Raw genomic sequence first — 17,855 nt, forward strand, 5'->3', positions numbered from 1 at the left:
TTGTAGTCCCAGCTACTCAGGAGGCTGAGGCAGGAGAATCGCTTGAACCCGGGAGGCAGAGGTTGCAGTGAGCTGAGATTGTGCCACTGCACTCTAGCTAGGGCGACAGAGCAAGACTCTGTCTCAAAAAAAAAAAAAAAAAAGAAAGAAAGAAAGAAAGAAAAGAAAAGAAAATGGCATATTGCATCCCCTAGCCCTCCCCTGCAAAGGACAGAGAACCTTCAAGAGGCAGATAACACAGCCTCACTCTAATCAAAGCAGACAAAAGAGCCCTGCTCAAGATTATCCCAGAGAATGGCTTGACAACACTTCTAAAACAACAGCCATGATTTTTGGCAGCTCTCTCATAACATAATCAGTTCACATTTGCAAGTTTCACATAGAAGGCAAAGCTGTATCATTACATAGCAATGTATTTCACAAAATATTCGCCCCCAGCCATGCCCATAATCCTAGTGCTTTGGAAGGGCAAGGTGGGAGGAGTCCCTGAGACCAGGAGTTCAAGCCTGGGCGATATAGTGAGACCCTATGCCTAGAAAAAAATTTAAAAATTAGCCAGGCATGCTGGTGTGCACCTGTACTTCCAGCTGCTCAAGAGGCTGAAGCGGCAGCATCACTTGAGCCCAGGAGTTAGAAGCTGCAGTGAGCTACGATCAGGCCACTGCACTCCAGCCTGGGCAACACAGTAAGACCCTATCTCTAAGAACAAACAAATTAACAAAATATTTATCCTGCTGACTGCACAAGCAAATGCTAGCAGCTTTCGGGGGACTGTTGCTGAAGTTTTCTCTGACTTTGGGGTGACTAGGAAGACCTGCTGTGAAAATTTCCTGGGCCCAACAAAGCCATCCATCCTGAATGATATAAAATTTGGGGCTATCTCTTGAGGAAAACCTGGAGCTGCCTACAGGCCACCCTGCATGGAGGGAGGATGGCCAGCAGTCAACCAGGAGGCAGGGGCTCGTGATTTCCACTCAGGCCTGCCCACCTTCCCACTGGCCTGAGCAGCACCTGCCTTCCAGTCCTTGCCAGCAAAGACAACTCAGAAAGCCCTATTCTGAAACTTTCATCAAAAGCCCATCAGTGATGACCTTCACCGAGAACCGTTTGAAGGATATCCCTATCCCTCAAGTAAGGGGAGAGACATGCCTAGCAAAGGTGGTGTCTCAGACCGGGCACGGCGGCTCATGCCTGTAATCCCAGCACTTTGGGAAGCCGAGGCGGGCGGATCACCTGAGGCCAGTAGTTTGAGACCATCCTGGCCAACATGGTGAAACCCCGTCTTTACTAAATACAAAACAATTAGTTGGGTGTGGTGGCAGGTGCCTGTAGTCCCAGCTACTCGGGAGGCTGAGGCAGGAGAATCACCTGAACCCAAGAGGCAGAGGTTGCAGTGAGCCAAGACTGCGCCACTGCACTCCAGCCTGGGCAACAAAGTGACACTCTGTCTCAAATAATAATAATAATAATAATAATAACAACAACAACAACAACAATAATAATGGCGATGTCACTCCTCAACAACAACAACAACAACAACAATAATAATGGCGATGTCACTCCTCAACAACAACAACAACAACAACAATAATAATGGCGATGTCACTCCTCAACAACAACAACAACAACAACAATAATAATGGCGATGTCACTCCTCAACAACAACAACAACAACAACAATAATAATGGCGATGTCACTCCTCAATTTAACACCATGGCAGATATTGTTAGTTGATCACAGAACTCTACCCTGCCAAGCCCAGAGAAGGCTTCAGAATTCTTCTCAAGAAGGTTCCAGGCAGCTGGGTGTGGTGGCTCATGCCTGTAATCCCAGCACTTTGGGAAGCTGAGGCGGGTGGATCACGAGGTCAGGAGATCGAGACCATCCTGGCTAACACGGTGAAACCCCAACTCTACTAAAAATACAAAGAATTAGCTGGGCATGGTGGCCAGCGCCTGTAGTCCCAGCTACTTGGGAGGCTGAGGCAGGAGAATGGCATGAGCTCGAGAGGCGGAGCTTGCAGTGAGCCGAGATGGTGCCATTGCACTTCAGCCTGGGTGACAGAGCAAGACCCCGTCTCAAAAAAAAAAAAAAAAAAGGAGGGCTCCAGGCTGGGCACCGTGGCTCACACCTGTAATCCCAACGCTTTGGGAGGCTGAGGCTGGAGGATCACTTGAGGCCATAAGTTTGAGACCTGCCTGGGCAACATAGTGAGACCCCATCTCTATAAAGACTAAAATTAGCCAGATGTGATGGAATGCGCCTGTAGTCCTAGTTACTTGGAAGCCTTAGGTGGGAGGATCACTTGAGCCCATGGGCTTGTGGCTTTAGTGAGCTATGACTATGCCACTGCACTTCAGGCTGGGCAACAGAGCAAGACCTTGTCTCTAAAAACAAAAACAAAAAATAAAAACAAAAACAAAACCTCACAAGACTCCAGACCTACTCATCAGAGTAGCTCATGAGATGAAACCAGTTTTCCAACTTTGCTTTGTAGATATCCTGGCTCTAGAACTGAATGGAGCTTGGTGAATAATCAGGAAACGATGCACTCAGGTTCCTTGCAGAATTGCTTTTTCTGAGCTCAGACATGAGGTCACGCTCTTGGCCTTATCATAATGATGCTACCTGAAGCAGCCCCAGATCCTGAATCAAACCTCCCTGGAGCTGTTTTGCGGGGTAGGTGCCGCGTGCTTCTAGATCCCATGTTCATGGAGCTACACACAAGAAATTTAAGAGTGAAGGCTTAGGAAAAAGCTTTGATTCCCTCAACATCTGGGTGGGTTTTATTATTTTTTCAACAACAAAGAGACATGCACCTGACAGCCCTTCTCTTTTCACCTCCCCTAGCAGCAAAGTCAGAGCTAAATTTTCTTCAGTAACCACCACCTTAGTACATCATCTCCCCCTAATTCCTCTCCATCTTGAGTCCCATCTCTTACTTGTTTTTTGTGGTCCTGGCTTTTCAGTGAATTTGCCAGTTCACCACACGTGTTTCTGTTGTGAACTGCCTCAAACCTTCTAGGGACTGAGGTCAGGGTAAGAGTAGTTTAAAAACAAGACAACATGTGGACAGTGAAGGGTGTGGCATTGGGAGTACCCTTCCTGCGTCTTCTCTCCCTTCCTCAGGGGGTAGCATGGTAGTCTTCTCCACTGCCCTGGTTTACTCACTGGGGATGCAGTCCAGTCAGAAATGGGGCTCTGGCTCAGGGGCAGGGAAGGGGACCTGGGGAGAAAGAGGTTTCCCAACCAGGCCTGTCACAGTAAGCAGCCAAGGACACGGAGCCTCCTGTCTCTCTCAGGCTGGGATGAGGGCTGCCATTCTAGGCATGAGAATTTCCTCTCTCAGAGGCCCTACTCCTCACCACCCTCCAGGGCAAGGATTATTATTAACTCAACTCCTGGAGAGGGAACTGCAGAATCTGTGATGTTAGAAACACAGGACAGGTCCCCTGGGGTTGGGGGGCAGTATTGGCCTTGAGCCCCGAGAATGGTAGCCCCAATTCCTCCCAGGTCCTCCTTCTTGGAGCTTGCCTACAGTAAGGGTCCCAGAGCACTGCCAACAACTGCACCAATATCTCCTCTCTGGCTTTGGATTCCCACCTCTATTAATACAGCCAAAAGCTGCACACAGTGTTGGCTCATAGGGAATTAAGGATCAAAAACCCCCAGGTCATTTCCAGGTCAACAGTTGTCAGAGGGCTGACAGGCATCACTAAGCCCCTTCCCTCCTTCTCCCCACCCCGGCTACTTACCTCCAGCACATTCTTCCTACTGGATTTGTCTTTGGGGGCCCAGGAGAGAGTGGCCCCCCTCAGCTCCACTGTGTACTCGGGGGTGGAAAACTTGGAAGGCTGCCTCTGTGGGAGAGGGAGGAAGGTCACAGGGAGCCCTCAGATGTGTCTGCTGTGGCACTCTGACCCTAGGAATAGGATGGGGTCTACGGCATGGCCAGGAAACGACTCTGGGGAAAAGAGCCCCAAGGGTTCCTGAACCCAGACCCTGATGCTTCTTAACCACAGAGCCTGCTGGCTGGCCTGTCCACTGCTGTCCACCCGTCCAGTGGAGGACAGGAAAGGAATGCAGTCTGCATCCCTGCAAGCAGGTATGCCACCCCCAGCCTCCCTGCCCTCCAGGCTGGAGCTGGCCACCCTCAAGACTGTTCCCCATCTCCAGCGGGCTAAAACTACTTGTCTTGGAGTGAAGCTGCCAGCATCACCCCCTTCCTGCCAAGGCCCAGCTCCTCTGACACTCATGGACCACTCTCTCAGACCTCGTCATCTCCAAGCCAGATTAGATAGAGCAGATGGGGGCTGGGCACAATGGCTCACGTCTGTAATCCCAGCACTTTGGGATGCCGAGGTGGGCGGATCACCTGAAGTCGAGTCCAAGACCAGATTGGCCAACATAGTGAAACCCCATCTCTACTAAAAACACAAAAATTAGCCGGGCCTGATGGCACATGCCTGTAGTCCTAGCTACTCAAGAGGCTAAGGCAGGAGATCTCAGGAGGAAGAAGTTGCAGTGAGTCGAGATTACACCACTGCACTCCAGCCTGGGCAACATAGCGAGACTCTGTCTCAAAAATAAATAAATAAATAAATAAATAAATAAAAGTAAATAAATAAATAAAAGCAGATGGGGTGGTCCCTGCCCTGAGGGCCTGGCCTTACCAGGCCGCCTGCAGCTGAGGTCTTTGAGTCCTTGAAGAATGTCAGGACGCCACCCTCCAGCACAGTCCAGGAGGCACTCCAGTGCTTCTTTCTAGGTGGGGGTGGGGAAGTAGGGGTGGCAGGACTTAGATTTGGTCCTAGGTTGAGGGCCCCTCCTACCTCAGGAACAAGTCAGAGCTTAGGAACACAGGCTAGGGTACCCCACTATGAGGGCTGAAATCCTGACTCTAACACCTAGCAGCCAAGGGACCTTGAGCAAGTCACTTTATCTCGCAGTGTCTCAGTGTCCACAGAGGACCACTCACGAAGTTGTTGTGAGCATTAATAAGAGCCTGGCGTATAGGAAGTGCTCAGTGAACATCATCACCAAGGCCCACCCTGCCCCGGCCTGGGTGTAGATGGGCTCTCACCGGAGCCGCTTTCCCTTTTCCGCCGTCTTGGTGCGATGGAGCACCCCTGCCTTGTCCAACGTCTTGGTCTAAGAGAGAAAAGAGAGAGAAGGTACAAGAGTGGGTAGTTAAGGGGTGAGCTATGGGGAGTAGAGGCTGGTCACCTGCTGAGCTGCCACTCTCTATGGTCTGGGCCCATGGCCCCACTGAACCCTCCTCGCCAGCCCCACCACCTGGCTGGGGGTAGGGGGTGATGCCTACCCTCACAGCAGCTGTGGCAGGAGAGACTTCCTCCCAGCTCCCAACCTCATCCAGCTCTGCAGGGACCTATGGAGAAGACAGATATGTCCTGCCTAGTCCCTTCTCCCAGGACCTCCAGAAGCCCCCCAGTGCCACTGTGGTGGTCCTGCCAGGACCTCAATGGCTCCTCCCCTACCTTCTCCTCTGGAGGGCTGGCCTGGGCTGGGGTGTCATCATCCTGGCTGGATTTATGGATGCTTCGAGGGGCAGGGACAGGGACCTGGGGAGAAAGACACAGTCGTATGTGATCTCTTCCTCTCTCCCCAGGACCCCCCTTTCCCCACGTTGTTACCTGGGGCAGCTCCCATCGAACGGAGGAGTCCTCTGGATTGTAGAAGTATGGCTTCCCGTGGGGGTCCTCCAGCCTCACCCACTGTGGGGAGAGGAACGGTCAGGGCCTCCCGCCCCGCTCATGAGAAGGGAGGAAAAGGTCCCCTCCAACCAGGTTCCAAGACAGCACCAGGGAGTCTGGAGGGGCAGGTGCAGGTGATGCGTTTGACGGGTTTAGGCTCTGTGTGGGAGCTACAGTTTAGAGAACTCAGGCGACCTATTAGTGAGGAAGGTTGTGGGGAGGACTCCGAGGCTGGCCGGGTCCATCTGCCCGCTTCGCCTACCTGCTCCTGGGTGAAGTGGTTGGTATAGAGCGTCTGCTTGTCCTGGCTGATATGACAAGACCAGCCGGGGGGTGTGGTCAAGGGAGAGGTGGGGCCGGGCTCACCAAAGGAGCCCACGGGAGAATAGTCCTCCTCGGGGTAACTGGTCAGTGACTCGGGGTAGTCCGTCTCCGGGGTGGGGGGCTGTGGGGAACAGAAGGTAGAGTCAGAGGCTCTGATTGCCAGCACTGCCCGCTAGCCCTGCCGTTTTGGACCAGGACCACCCCCTTGCCGTCTGGTCCCTGGGGCTGTGGGAGCAGGAGGTAGAGACAGAGATACTCAGAGGTAGCTCCGCCCACTCCAGCCCCGCCCCTCACCCTCTGGTCCCTGGGGCTGTGGGAGCAGAAGGCGTCAGAGGCACTCAGAGATAGCCCCGCCCACTCCAGCCCTGCCCCAACCCTGTGCTCCCTGGGTCTATAAAACAGGAGGCGGGATCAGAAGTGCTTAGAGGTAGCCCCGCCCACTCCAGCCAAGCCCTTCACCCTGGGGTCCCTGGGTCTGTGGAAGCAGGAGGAGGAGTCAAAGGCTCTCAGAGGTAGCCCTGCCCACCCATCACCACCCCTCACCCGTGTGTCCCTGGGCCTCTGGGAGCAGGAGGCAGGATCAGAGGAGCTCAGAGGTAGACCCGCCCACTCTGGCCCTGCCCCTCACCCGCGGGTCCCCGGGGCTGCCAGGGCTCAGGCCCGGCTGCATCTCGAACTCCTCCTCGGGCTCGTTCTCGGCCTCGTCCTCCCAGGCCGTCTCGCCAGTCAGCGGGTTGTAGAAGAACACTCTGCGGCTCTCCTCATCCCAGTACTGGCCCCACTCGGTCTCGAGGCTCACGTGGCTGTCCACCGAGGCAGGGGAGGTGGCTGGGCTGGCGGCAGCCTCAAAGGGCGACTCCCAGGTGGTAACTCCCGTGTCTGGATTGTAGTAGTAGGGGCGCCCGGTGCCCGCGTCTGTGTGCGTCTCCCACACTGGGCTGGGGAGGGGGACCGCAGCGGCGCTCGGCGAAGTGGCCCGGGGCTGCCTCTCTATGTTCGCGTACACGGGCTCCGGGGGGTCGTCCACCTGTGGGAGGAAAAAGGAGGAATTTTGTGTTTTCAAAAACCTTCCAAAATGCTAACAGAGGTCCCCTCTGGGCAGTGCGATTATAGGGGTTTGTTTTTGTTTTATTTTCTTTAAACTTTTCTGCAGCCTCAAAATTTTGTACAACGAAGCTTTTTAAAAATCACAGAGGTTCTTCTGTTGACTGTGACAACATCACTAATATGTAAACTCCCTGAAAGGGGAAGCGCCTGTTTGAAGTGGCCTCTCCCTGAGCTTTAGCCCCCTGGGCGACCTTTGAAAAGTCACACTACCTCTCTGCCTCAGTTTCCTGGGTGTAACATGTCTGCTCTGCCCATTCCGGAAATTGCAGTGAAGAGTGAATGAGGAAATGCTCTTGAAAGTGCTTTGTAAAGTATTCAGTGCCCCAGATAGGTGGGTCAATTACATTAACTATATTTATCAATAATAATAAAACATTGATAACCCAGTTCTCACAACTGTGTACTCACAGAGGCAAGTCAGAGGTTGGGCAGGAACTGAGAAGTGGCCTGGGGCATGCCCCTGTTTGTGGTGCCCATTCAGGGCCCTGCTGCATTCTTTTTTTGTTTTTTTGAGATGGGGTCTTGCTCGGTCGCCCAGGCTGGAGTGTGGTCGTGCAATCTCGGCTCACTATAACAGCCGCCTCCCGGGTTCAAGCTGTATTCTTAAAGCCCCATTAAGAGTTCCCACCCCACCTCCCTCCCAGCCCAGAAAGCTCTGGGACTGGACTCAGTACTGTGTCTGGATTTGGGGACTGAACTTTTCAAGGTGAAGTTTGCAGGTGTCAGAACCAATTCCAGACAAGAGAGGGAGAGAGGACAGCCAGATGGGCTGGAGAATGGAGGGGCAAAGAGAGGTGAATCATTTTCCCACACCCCAAAGGAGAGTGAGGGCAGCTGGGGGTTCAATCACATAGAACATAAACCTAGCCATGCTTAAGCCTCCCAGAACAGAGGCTCTCTTGATTCACACCTCAGAGCTCCCTGCTGGCTGCAGGGCAAAGTCTAAGCCCTTAACCAGGCACAAGAGACAGTCCCCTCACCGGCCTGTGCTTCCACTATTATTTCCTGCCACTCCTTGCCCCTTGCCTTGAACTTTATGCTCCAGTAGTGCCAGTTGCTAGAGGTCCCCACCTTCCCTGCTGTGTTTCCTCCAGGCCTAGGCTCATTTGTAGCCTGCCCAGGCCCATCTCCACCCCTTTTTATGCCTGGCTGACTCCAATTCCTTCGTCAGGACTCAGCTCAGGTGCCAGGTTCCAGCCTTTTCCCGAGATTCCCCCCATCCCCGTGCCCCTACATTCAGCCCAGCACCCTCAGCCCCAAAGAGGGACAGACGACTACATTCTCGAACCCTAGGCAGCAGCATGGCATTACTACTATTTTCTTTTCTTTTTTCTTTTTTTTTTTGAGACAAAGTCTCTCTCTGTCATCCAGACTGGAGTAGAGTGGTGTGATCTCAGCTCACTACAACCTCCGCTTCCCAGGTTCAAGTGATTCTCATGCCTCAGCCTCCCGAGTAGCTGGGATTACAGGCGTGCGCCGCCACACCTGGCTAATTTTTGTATTTTTAGTAGAGATGGGGTTTTGCCCTGTTGGCCAGGCTGGTCTTGAACTCCTGACCTCAGGTGATCCGCCCACCTCGGCCTCCCAAAGTGCTGGGATTACAGGCATGAGCCACCGCACCGGCCGATTACTATTTTCTAAGCATACGCAAAACTTCAGGGGAAAGCGGATTTCTACATTTCAATTTTTGTTTTCAGAAACTTTCCAAAATGCTAACAGAGGTCCCCTCCGAGCACTGTGATTATAGGGGTTTATTTTTGTTTTGTTGTCTTTGAACTTTCCTGCAGCCTCAAAATTTTGTACTACAAAACTTTCAAAAAATCACAGAAGTTCCTCTGCTGACTGTGACACCGTCACTAAGCTGTAAACTCCTCGAAAGAGGAAGCACCTGTTCAAGGTGGCCTCTCCCTGAGCCTTAGGCAGATGCCAAAAAAAAAAAAAAAAATTCATTTTTCACCAAACTGATGCTAAAAAAGCAAAGCAAGCCAAAACAACAAAAAGAATAAGGAAAAGAAGAACATTCGTTCACCCAACAAAGATTTGCCTGCTCTGCGCCAGTCACTGTTCGAGGCATGGGGAATGCAGCAGTGAAAAAGGGACACAAATCCCTCCCCGGCAGAGCTGGCACTCAAGTGCACCTGTGTGTAAATGGCGGGGTGATGAGTAAATGGACAGCATGTCAGTGCTGATCACTGCTAAGCAAGAAAGGAAAACACCGTCAAAGAAGAGGATGTTACAGTTTTAGACAGGGTGCTGGTCCCCAGGTGCCAGGGGTCAGGGAGAGCTGGGGATCCCAGCCCATCAGTTCTTCGCTCCTCTCCCCTTCCTCTAGGCTCCTGTGTGGCTGAGAGGGGACCCGTCAGCCCACTTCTCCTTTCTCTGCCCCCACCACAGCCCTGATGTGGCATCCTGTAGTCCAACCACAACAGGACTCTCACTGGCCCCCAACAGAAAAGGCATCCTCCCATCTCCATGCCTTTGCTCCAGCCGTTCCCTCAGCCTGGAATTCCCTTCTCTGGTTCTCTGCCTTCCCAAATCCTGCTCTCTCACGGTGCTCAGCTGATAAGCCTCTCCAGGGAGAGGCCAAACCTGCTGGCACTCTGCTCACTGCTCTGGTGGGGTCCAATGGCGTTCTGCCTTGGTGGGCAGCCAGTTGTCCAGCCATCTGCCCACCTCCTCTGCCCCAAAAGGCAGGATTTTCTTGAGAGCAAGACTAAAGATAATGTAGCTGATTTCATTTGCCACCCAGCAGCTGGGCCAATGCCCTGAAGCACCCAGCAGGTCTGCCACAAACACTTACTGCTTGAGTACACAAGTCTAACCCATGCCAAGTTTCAGCAGCAAACACGCCTGACATGGCAGGAGAGCCTGGAATGAGCTGAGTTTTCTGAGGAGGAAGGTTGGAGCCACAGAAACCAGGAGATTCCTGGGGAGGGCAGGATGGAAGCAGCGGGGAGAGGAAGGCAGAGGAACCAGACACACCTGCCATCCTCCCAGCTGAACCCACTGGGGCAGGGGTTGAAAGGCCCCACCAGGGGTGGATGAGCTGATAAGGAGCAGGCTCTTTGGAGCAGGAGTTTCTACTTGGCAGGCTGTGGGCCGTGGCTCTGAGTCCCCAAGGAGTCCTAGGCCAGTGAGGCTGATGGGGTCTTCACACAAAGGAACATCCCCAGCAGGTACAGAAGAGATTTGAGAGGTAGAAGTTTAGGTCCCCAGCATGACAGGGCTGTCACAAGGAAGAGAAGACGTGGTATCACGCTGCAGGGACAGAGCAGCATTCCTCTAAAGGAAGTATTCTGAGGACTGGGGCTGCCAGAGACACAGGCTGCTTCTGGAGGTAGTGGGGGACTCTCGCTGGAGGTGACTGAGCAGAGTCTACTCCCCGTTAGGGAAGCCACAGCCCTGTGGTGGGCGTTGAACTGCAGTGTCCTTCAGGCCCCTTCGAACTCTAGAACTCTCTGCAGACCCCGCGCAGTGCTGAGCTAGAGATGCCTCCCCTCCTGGCAGAGCCTCAGCTGGGTTCTGACCAGCTTCTGGGGCCAGGTGCAGTCACGCCCTCCACATCCTCTGGGCTTCAAGGAGTTACAGCAGCGCCTGCCGCCCCTACCCTCCTCCTTGCTCCTGTGCGTGGAGGCCCAGCAAGACCCAGATGCAGCTCATAAGCAGGGGCCTGACCACAGAGCCGAAGGCTCTTGGGCCGCATCCTAGAGACAAGAAGTGGCCTTCCCACCCCAGGCCAGAGGAGGAGCCAAGAGGGACCTGGCTGTCAAGCTCCAGGCTGCCCAGCCCCCTGGCACTTCGTTACAGTGGTTCACCCCTTGTCTCCAGTTCCCTCCCCTGTCCACAAGCAGGTGGCAGCTCTGCCACTCTTGCCCCAAGCTGACCACCTCTTGGATGGGCAGGGCCTCTAAGAAGGAAAGAGAAAAGGAAGTATGAGCCCCAACTTCCAAGAGGCTCCCTGCTCCGAGCCCCAGCTCGCCCAGCTCCTAACAGGGCTTGGGGTAGAGGCCCATGGGGCACCCCTTGACCCCAGCGTCCCCTACCTGTGCCCGCAAGGCTTGACTCTGCCTCCTAGTCACTTTGGCGATCATGTCCACCATCCTGGCCCCTCCGAGCTGCAGGGACAGAGCCCTGGGAAGGTTTTGGGGGTGGAGTCCAGAGGGCACTACCCCAGTGCTGGCACAGGGCAACAGGGAAACAAGAAGTTGCCTCGAGATGGCGGGAGGCTGAGACTCCAGCCCATTTCCTGTCAGGGCTGCGGAAGTGCTGCCTGTGTTGGGGCGGGTCGGGTGGAGGGGCCTCAGGTTGGGGGTATTTTTATGCTTCTAGAAACACCGCTGGCTGCCCCACTCAGTGCTCTAATGACCAGTGAGCCGCATCCCAGGCCCAGACATAGCCATGGTGTGGGCTGCACAGGGGAAGATCACGGCCAGACCCAGGCACAGCACAAACTGCACAGAGAGAATCACGGCTGAGCCTGTGGGGGAGGGGCGCACTGCACAGACAGGGCGGGCAGAGCGGGTGCTGAGTGCTGGGGGCCTGGGCTGGCCTGGAGTGGCTCCTGGGGCGGAAACAGGACAATGAGTGGTTGTCCACTCCCTCTAGGCCCAGGGAGGGTGTGATGGGAAAGAGGAAACTTGTGGGGGGAGGGGAAGGGTTCCCAAAGAGGAAGGGGTCTGGGCAGATGTGATATCACAGGGAGCTGGCGTCTGGACTGTGCCAGCCCCGAGGAGGACAGGAAGGATTCTGACCACACCACTATCTGCCCGCCTGACCACCTGGGTCTGTCTCCTCCAGACTCGATCACCAAGATGCATGTGCCCTCCCCTGCCTGCATGCCCACATGGGCCCACTCCCACTTGCGTGTCCACATACATGTGCAAGTATGCCCGTGCCTGTCCCCTCTTCTCTAAGGACCCAGAGAAGAGGGCCAGGCACCAGCTTCTCCCAGGAGGAAGGCTAGATCTTCTCCCTGGCCTCTCTTCCCTTCACCCCCCTCGTGGGGGGTGTTAGACCCCAGCCGCATGGCCTGAGTGAGAAGTCGCAGCCCCTCCTCTGAGCCCATAGGCCCATCTTGTCTTCCCTCCTCCCTCAGAAGTGCTTCCTCTCCAGGCTTAAGGGTCAGACAGCACTAAGCCCACCAGCCCACCCCTGCTGAAAGCCACCTCCCTTCCAGGTCAGACTCTGACCCCCGCCCTCCCACTCCAGGCCCATTCTTCCTCCTCCGGCCCCCACCCTGGCTCTGTTTTTCTCTCCTGCCGTGTCCCTCAGCCCCTCCTCTCCTGTACCCATTGTGGGCTGGGGACAAGGACCCCACGCAGAGCCAGGCACAGTGCGAATGTGGGGCATGAGACACTTGGAGAGATCACACTAGGTGGAAGACTGGGCCCCATGCCCTGCTCTGCCTGCAAAAGCTCTCGTACCAGTGTCCCATTCCCTGTGCCTGACTCAGAAGCCCAGACCCCAGGGGTAGACTAATCCCCTCCTCCCTAGCAGGGCGGAGGACAGCAGGAATTACAGAAGGTTGGAGGCCTCATGCTTATCACACACCTGACCCACCTCTCTGTCCCCACCCTGAGGCCAGGGATGCGGACTCACACACACATACACACACACACCACACACACGTGTGCGTGCATATGACAGGTCACCAAGGGATATGCAACCAGGTCCCAGAGACAGGAAGAGCCTCTGTAAATTCCAGAGAGGCCAGAAACTCTGAGCCATCAGGGAGGAGCTGGGTGGGGAGGGGAAAGAGGAGGACAGGTGTGGAACTCAGGCCCTCAGCACTGCCCTGCAGGTAGAATGGGGGGCAGGGACTCCCTGTGCCCGGGGCCAGGAGTGTCAGTGTCAGGGCTGGGACTACAGAACGGGCAGCCAGCAACTCACCTGGCATCTCACCTGCTTCTCTTCCCCAGTAGGAAGCTGGGCCCCCATGATGGGGGTCTCCCAGGGAGCTCCAGCCCCAAACTATAGGGACTGAACAAACTCACACAGTTCCTGCCTGCTCTTAGCCACAGAAGTTGGCTCTCAGGCCCTGTCTGGGCTTCCCTTCCCCCAGCGAGAGGAGGTGATGACCACAGTGGCTCCCCAGTGGAGTCTGCCTCCCTCCACCACACCCTCATGCCTCTGAGAGGCACAAGGGGGAGGATCAGGGGAGGTTCTAGAACAAACCAGGTGCACAACACCCCTCCTCTCCCCGCTCTGACCTCACTCTTCCCTCCCAAACCCTCATAGGAAGTGCTGGGGCAGGAGCAGGTGCACTAGGAAGACCCAGTCCTCTGGGGCTAGAGGCAAAATGAACGCCTCCAAACCAGGACTTGGTCCAGGAACTGACTCAGGGGCTGGTGAGGGGACACGGTGTCCTTTGTTGACTCAGTGAATGTGCTCTGTGCCACCCAGGCCAGGTGGAGGGGGAGCCGGAAAGAATGGTGATCTTTGCCTCAAGGAGCTCAGCTATGTCCACATGACAGGTCCCTCCCCCGGACACATGTTCTCCAGGACAGAAACTGGGTCTCCCCTTAACCATCCCGTCCTGACCCAGAGCTACATGTCCAGGGGCAGGATCAGGGGAGCTGGGGGTGACCCCACAGAGTCCTGGGCCTCAGGCCTCAGTAGGCTTTGGGGAGCCGTGCCTAGCCCAGCCCTCTGAGATTCTGATGGAAGTGGTTTGGACTGGGACCTGGGGAAAGTGTTTAATTTGAAGCCTCCTTGGGTGATTTGACTGTGCCTCCCAGGTGAGGCACCACGGCTCAGTATAATCTTTTTTTTTTTTCCTTTTTTTCAATATGGAGTCTTACTCTGTTACCGCGGCTGGAGTGCAGTGGCTCGATCTCAGCTCACTGCAATCTCTGCCTCCCAGGCTCAAGTGATTCTCCTGCCTCAGCTTCCTGAGTAGCTGGGATTACAGGTGCCTGTCACCATGCCCAGCTACTTTTTGTACTTTTAGTAGAGACGGGGTTTCATCATGTTGGCCAGGCTGGTCTCAAACTCCTGACCTCAAGTGATCCGCCGCCTTGGTCTCCCAAAGTGCTGGGATTACAGACATGAGCAGCCCAGCTGGCTTAATGTAATCTTATTGCATGGATGTAGGGGGAGATTCCAAACCTAACAGTTTCAGGTGAGACCCTTTTCTTGGGCTTGGGGCAGAAGCTTCCATTGATTCAAACGGAAAAAGAGTGGAGCTGGAGTCCAGAGACTTGGGCTCTTGTCTAGGCTCTACTTCAGCTGCTCGCCGAGCAGCCGCTTGAATTTCTGGGCCTCAGTTTCTTCATGTGTAGAACAGAGCTGTCAACCCTACCCCGTCACAGGGCTGGTTCTGTGAAAGAGCCGCGCGGGCCCTGGGTTTCCACACCCATGGGGATTCGGGGAAAGCAGGCCTGCACTTCTGCTTTTCTGGCTTCGGGTTTCAGTTGGGTGCCCTCAGCGGTGGACTCTGTCCCCAGTCTCTGGGTGACCTCATGGGGCTGCCTGCCTGGCCTGCTCCTCCAAGGCAGGGTGGGAGCTGGGGTGGGGCCTCCTCAGGGCTCACACTGCCTGTGCTCTAAGTAAGGCTGGCAGAGACCCAGCAGGGCCGCTGGAGCCAGGAGGGATCAGAAATGGTCCATGAGGGGCCGGGCGTGGTGGCTTAGGCCTGTAATACCAGTACTTTGGAAGGCTGAGGCAGGAGGATCACTTGAGGTGAGAAGTTTCAGACCAGCCTGGCCAACATAGTGAAACCCCGTCTCTACTAAAAATACAAAAATTAGCTGGGCGTGGTGGCATGCGCCTGTAATTCCAGCTACTCAGAGGCTGAGGCAGGAGAATTGCTTGAACCTGGGAGGCAGAGGTTGCAGTGAACCAAGATCACACCACTGCACTCCAGCCTGGGTGACAGAGTGAGACTCCGTCTCAAAAATAAATAAATAAATAAATGGTCCATGAGGGAACCTCCCAGCCAGCGAAGCCTGTAGGGATGAGCCAGGTTAGGGAGGTGGGAAAATGAGACCAAAGAGTGGTCACCTTCTGCCCACCCCCTCAAACGTATCTGTGTTTGTACCCCCCATTCCTTCCCCCTCCCCCAGTGGAAGGCACAGGGCCCTGCCATCCAAGCCAACCTCCCCAGCCCAGGCCTGAAGGACTCCATAGCCTCCCACTTGCTCGGAAGTGGCCTCACCTCAAATCTCCAACCCTTCCCTTCTGACTACCTTTGTCCCTTTCTCATTTCAACAAACTCAAGGCCTCACTCTTTTTTTTTTTTTTTTTTAGACAGCGTCTTCCTCTGTCGCCCAGGCTGGAGGGCAGTGGTACGATCACGGTTCACTGCAGCTTTGACTTCTTGGACTCAAGCAATCCTTCTGCTTCAGCCTCCCAAGTAGCTGGCAGTACCGGCCCACACCACCATGCCCAGCTTTTTTTTTTAGAGACGGTCTCACTATGTTGCCTAGGCTGGTCTTGATCTCAAGAAATCCTTGAGATCCTTGGGTCCAAGAAATCCTCCCACCTCAGCCTCCCAAAGTGCTGGGATTACAGGCATGAGCCACTGCATCCAGTTGGTCTCTCCATCTTAAAAAGAAAATGTTGGCCGGGCACAGCGGCTCACTCCTGTAATCCCAGCACTTTGGGAGGCTGAGGCAGGTGGATCGCTTGAGGTCAGGAGTTCAAGACCAGCCTGGCCAACGTGGTGAAACCCCATCTCTACTAAAAATACACACACACTCACACACACAAAATAGCCAGGTGTGGTGGCGGGCGCCTGTAGTCCCAGCTGCTTCGGAGGCTGAAGCAGGAAAACCACTTGAACCCCAGAGGTTGCAGTGAGTAGAGATCACACCGTTGCTCTCCAGCCTGGGTGACAGAGAGAGAGTTCATCTCAAAAAAAAAAAAAAAAAGTTTGTTCCCTGGACCCAGCTCTGCATCCCCTTTTAACAACTAATTCCTTTTTCCTTCCTCCTTTTTGAGCCAACTTCTCTGTCCCCTCACTTAGCCAGCCAGCCCACTGCTGGCCTTCCACCACTTCCTTGATGACAGACCTGGTCCTTCTCTGGCCTGACTTCTCTTCAGTGTTTGCTCTTTAAAATCTTCTCCTTCTTGGGCTTCCTCAGGCCAGGCCTCCTGGTTTTCCTTCTTTTTCTCTGCTACTGCTCAGCAATTGGGCCCCAAGCTCCACCTCCTCTGCCATGGCCTCATGCTTGGTGTCTCACCTGGCTTCTCACTCCACTGCCTTGGGAGAGGCCAGACCCACCGGCTGTAGAGGAACAACTCGCAGCAAAGTCTCCAGGCTCACATATCCCACTGCCATCTGGATGTCCTTTGTACATGTCAAAAGCTGTGTGCCCCAAATCAAATTTGTCCTCTCCCTCCTCCTTCCCGCATCTCAGCATCTGAGTGACATCTACCTCTGTCACTCAAGGTAGAATCATCCTTGCCTCCTGCTGGCTTTGCCTCATCTGACGCTGAGCCCCATTGATCCGACCAGCCTAAGCCTTGCAGACCTGCCTACCAGTTCTCAGGTAACACCAGGGTTAGAGGAAGACGGAAACACTGCTGCAAGGAAGCAGACACCTTGCAGGCAGGGCAATGAGTCAGTGTCCAGGCAGAAGGAAAGGGCGGGGCTCTTCAAGGGAGATTGAAGAGACAGCCAGATGCAAGGCATGGCCTTGGACGGGATCCTGAACCAAACCAACCAGCTGTGAGAGAAATGTTTTAGGATAAGGCAGAAATCTGATGATGGCTTAGGTCATAGATGACACTAAGGAATTATTGTTAATTTTGTCAGATATATTAATGATAGGGTGTTTATGGAGAAAGACATCACTTTTCAGAGATGCATGCTGAAGTTTTCAAGGGTGAAATATATCTAGAATTTATAATTCATCAGCAATAAATAAATAAAAATAAACATGGCAAATATTGTTTTTTCTCTTTTCTCTCTTTTTTTTTCTTCTAGTACAGCAGCCAGCAAGATGCTGGCTCCTTGCTATTGTTAAATCTAGGCAATAGGTAATTGTATTCTTTTTTTTATTTTTTACTTTTTGAGACAGAGTCTAGCTTTGTCGCCCAGGCTAGAGTGCAGTGGCGCAATCTGGGCTCACTGCAACCTCTGCCTCCCAGGTTCAAGCAATTCTCTGCCTCTGCCTCCTGAGTAGCTGGGACTACAGGCACCCACCACCATGCCCAGCTAATTTTTTGTATTTTTAGTAGAGACAGGGTTTCACAATCTTGGCCAGGCTGGTCTCAAACTCCCGACCTTGTGATCCACCTGCCTCGGCCTCCCAAAGTGCTGGGATTACAGGCGTGAGCCACTGAGCCCAGCCCATATTCATTTTTTAAAAATATTACTGGCTGGGTGAGGTGGCTCAGGCCTGTAATCCCAGCACTTTGGGAGGCCGAGGCGGGCGGATCACCTGAGGTCGGGAGTTTGAGACTAGCCTGACCAACACGGATAAACCTCGTCTCTACTAAAAATACAAAAAAATTAGCGGGGCATGGTGGTCCACACTTGTAATCCCAGCTACTCAGGAGACTGGGGAATCGCTTGAACCCAGGAGGTAGAGGTTGCAGTAAGCCGAGATCAAGCCATTGCACTATAGCCTGGGCAACAAAAGTAAAACTCTGTCTCAAAAAAAAAAAAAAAAAAAAATTATTTTTGGCTGGGCGTGGTGTCTTATGCCTGTAATCCCAGCACTTCGGGAGGCCGAGGCAGACGGATCACCTGATATCAGACATTC

At 54.0% G+C, this 17,855-nt stretch overlaps 1 protein-coding gene across 2 annotated transcripts in view; it reads right to left on the minus strand.

Moving 5' to 3' along the window:
- ARHGAP27 (Rho GTPase activating protein 27) overlaps window positions 1-17,855 on the minus strand; it is a 31,609-nt gene that overhangs the window by 5,594 nt on the left and 8,160 nt on the right. Inside the window, exons 1-9 of one of the 2 annotated variants that reach the window (XM_011985985.1) lie at window positions 11,190-11,376; window positions 6,668-7,066; window positions 5,978-6,160; window positions 5,656-5,736; window positions 5,500-5,583; window positions 5,325-5,390; window positions 5,085-5,152; window positions 4,675-4,765; window positions 3,757-3,861 (exon numbers count right to left, since the gene is read on the minus strand). In XM_011985985.1, coding sequence (XP_011841375.1) covers window positions 3,757-3,861; window positions 4,675-4,765; window positions 5,085-5,152; window positions 5,325-5,390; window positions 5,500-5,583; window positions 5,656-5,736; window positions 5,978-6,160; window positions 6,668-7,066; window positions 11,190-11,246 — 1,134 coding nt within the window. In that variant the 5' untranslated portion in view covers window positions 11,247-11,376. Of the gene's footprint in view, window positions 1-3,756; window positions 3,862-4,674; window positions 4,766-5,084; window positions 5,153-5,324; window positions 5,391-5,499; window positions 5,584-5,655; window positions 5,737-5,977; window positions 6,161-6,667; window positions 7,067-11,189; window positions 11,377-17,855 lie in introns of those variants that run through there. The other variant, XM_011985986.1, reaches the window with a different exon arrangement.

This window comes from Mandrillus leucophaeus, unplaced genomic scaffold, assembly GCF_000951045.1.
Source record: "Mandrillus leucophaeus isolate KB7577 unplaced genomic scaffold, Mleu.le_1.0 Scaffold290, whole genome shotgun sequence".
Lineage (NCBI taxonomy): Eukaryota > Metazoa > Chordata > Mammalia > Primates > Cercopithecidae > Mandrillus > Mandrillus leucophaeus.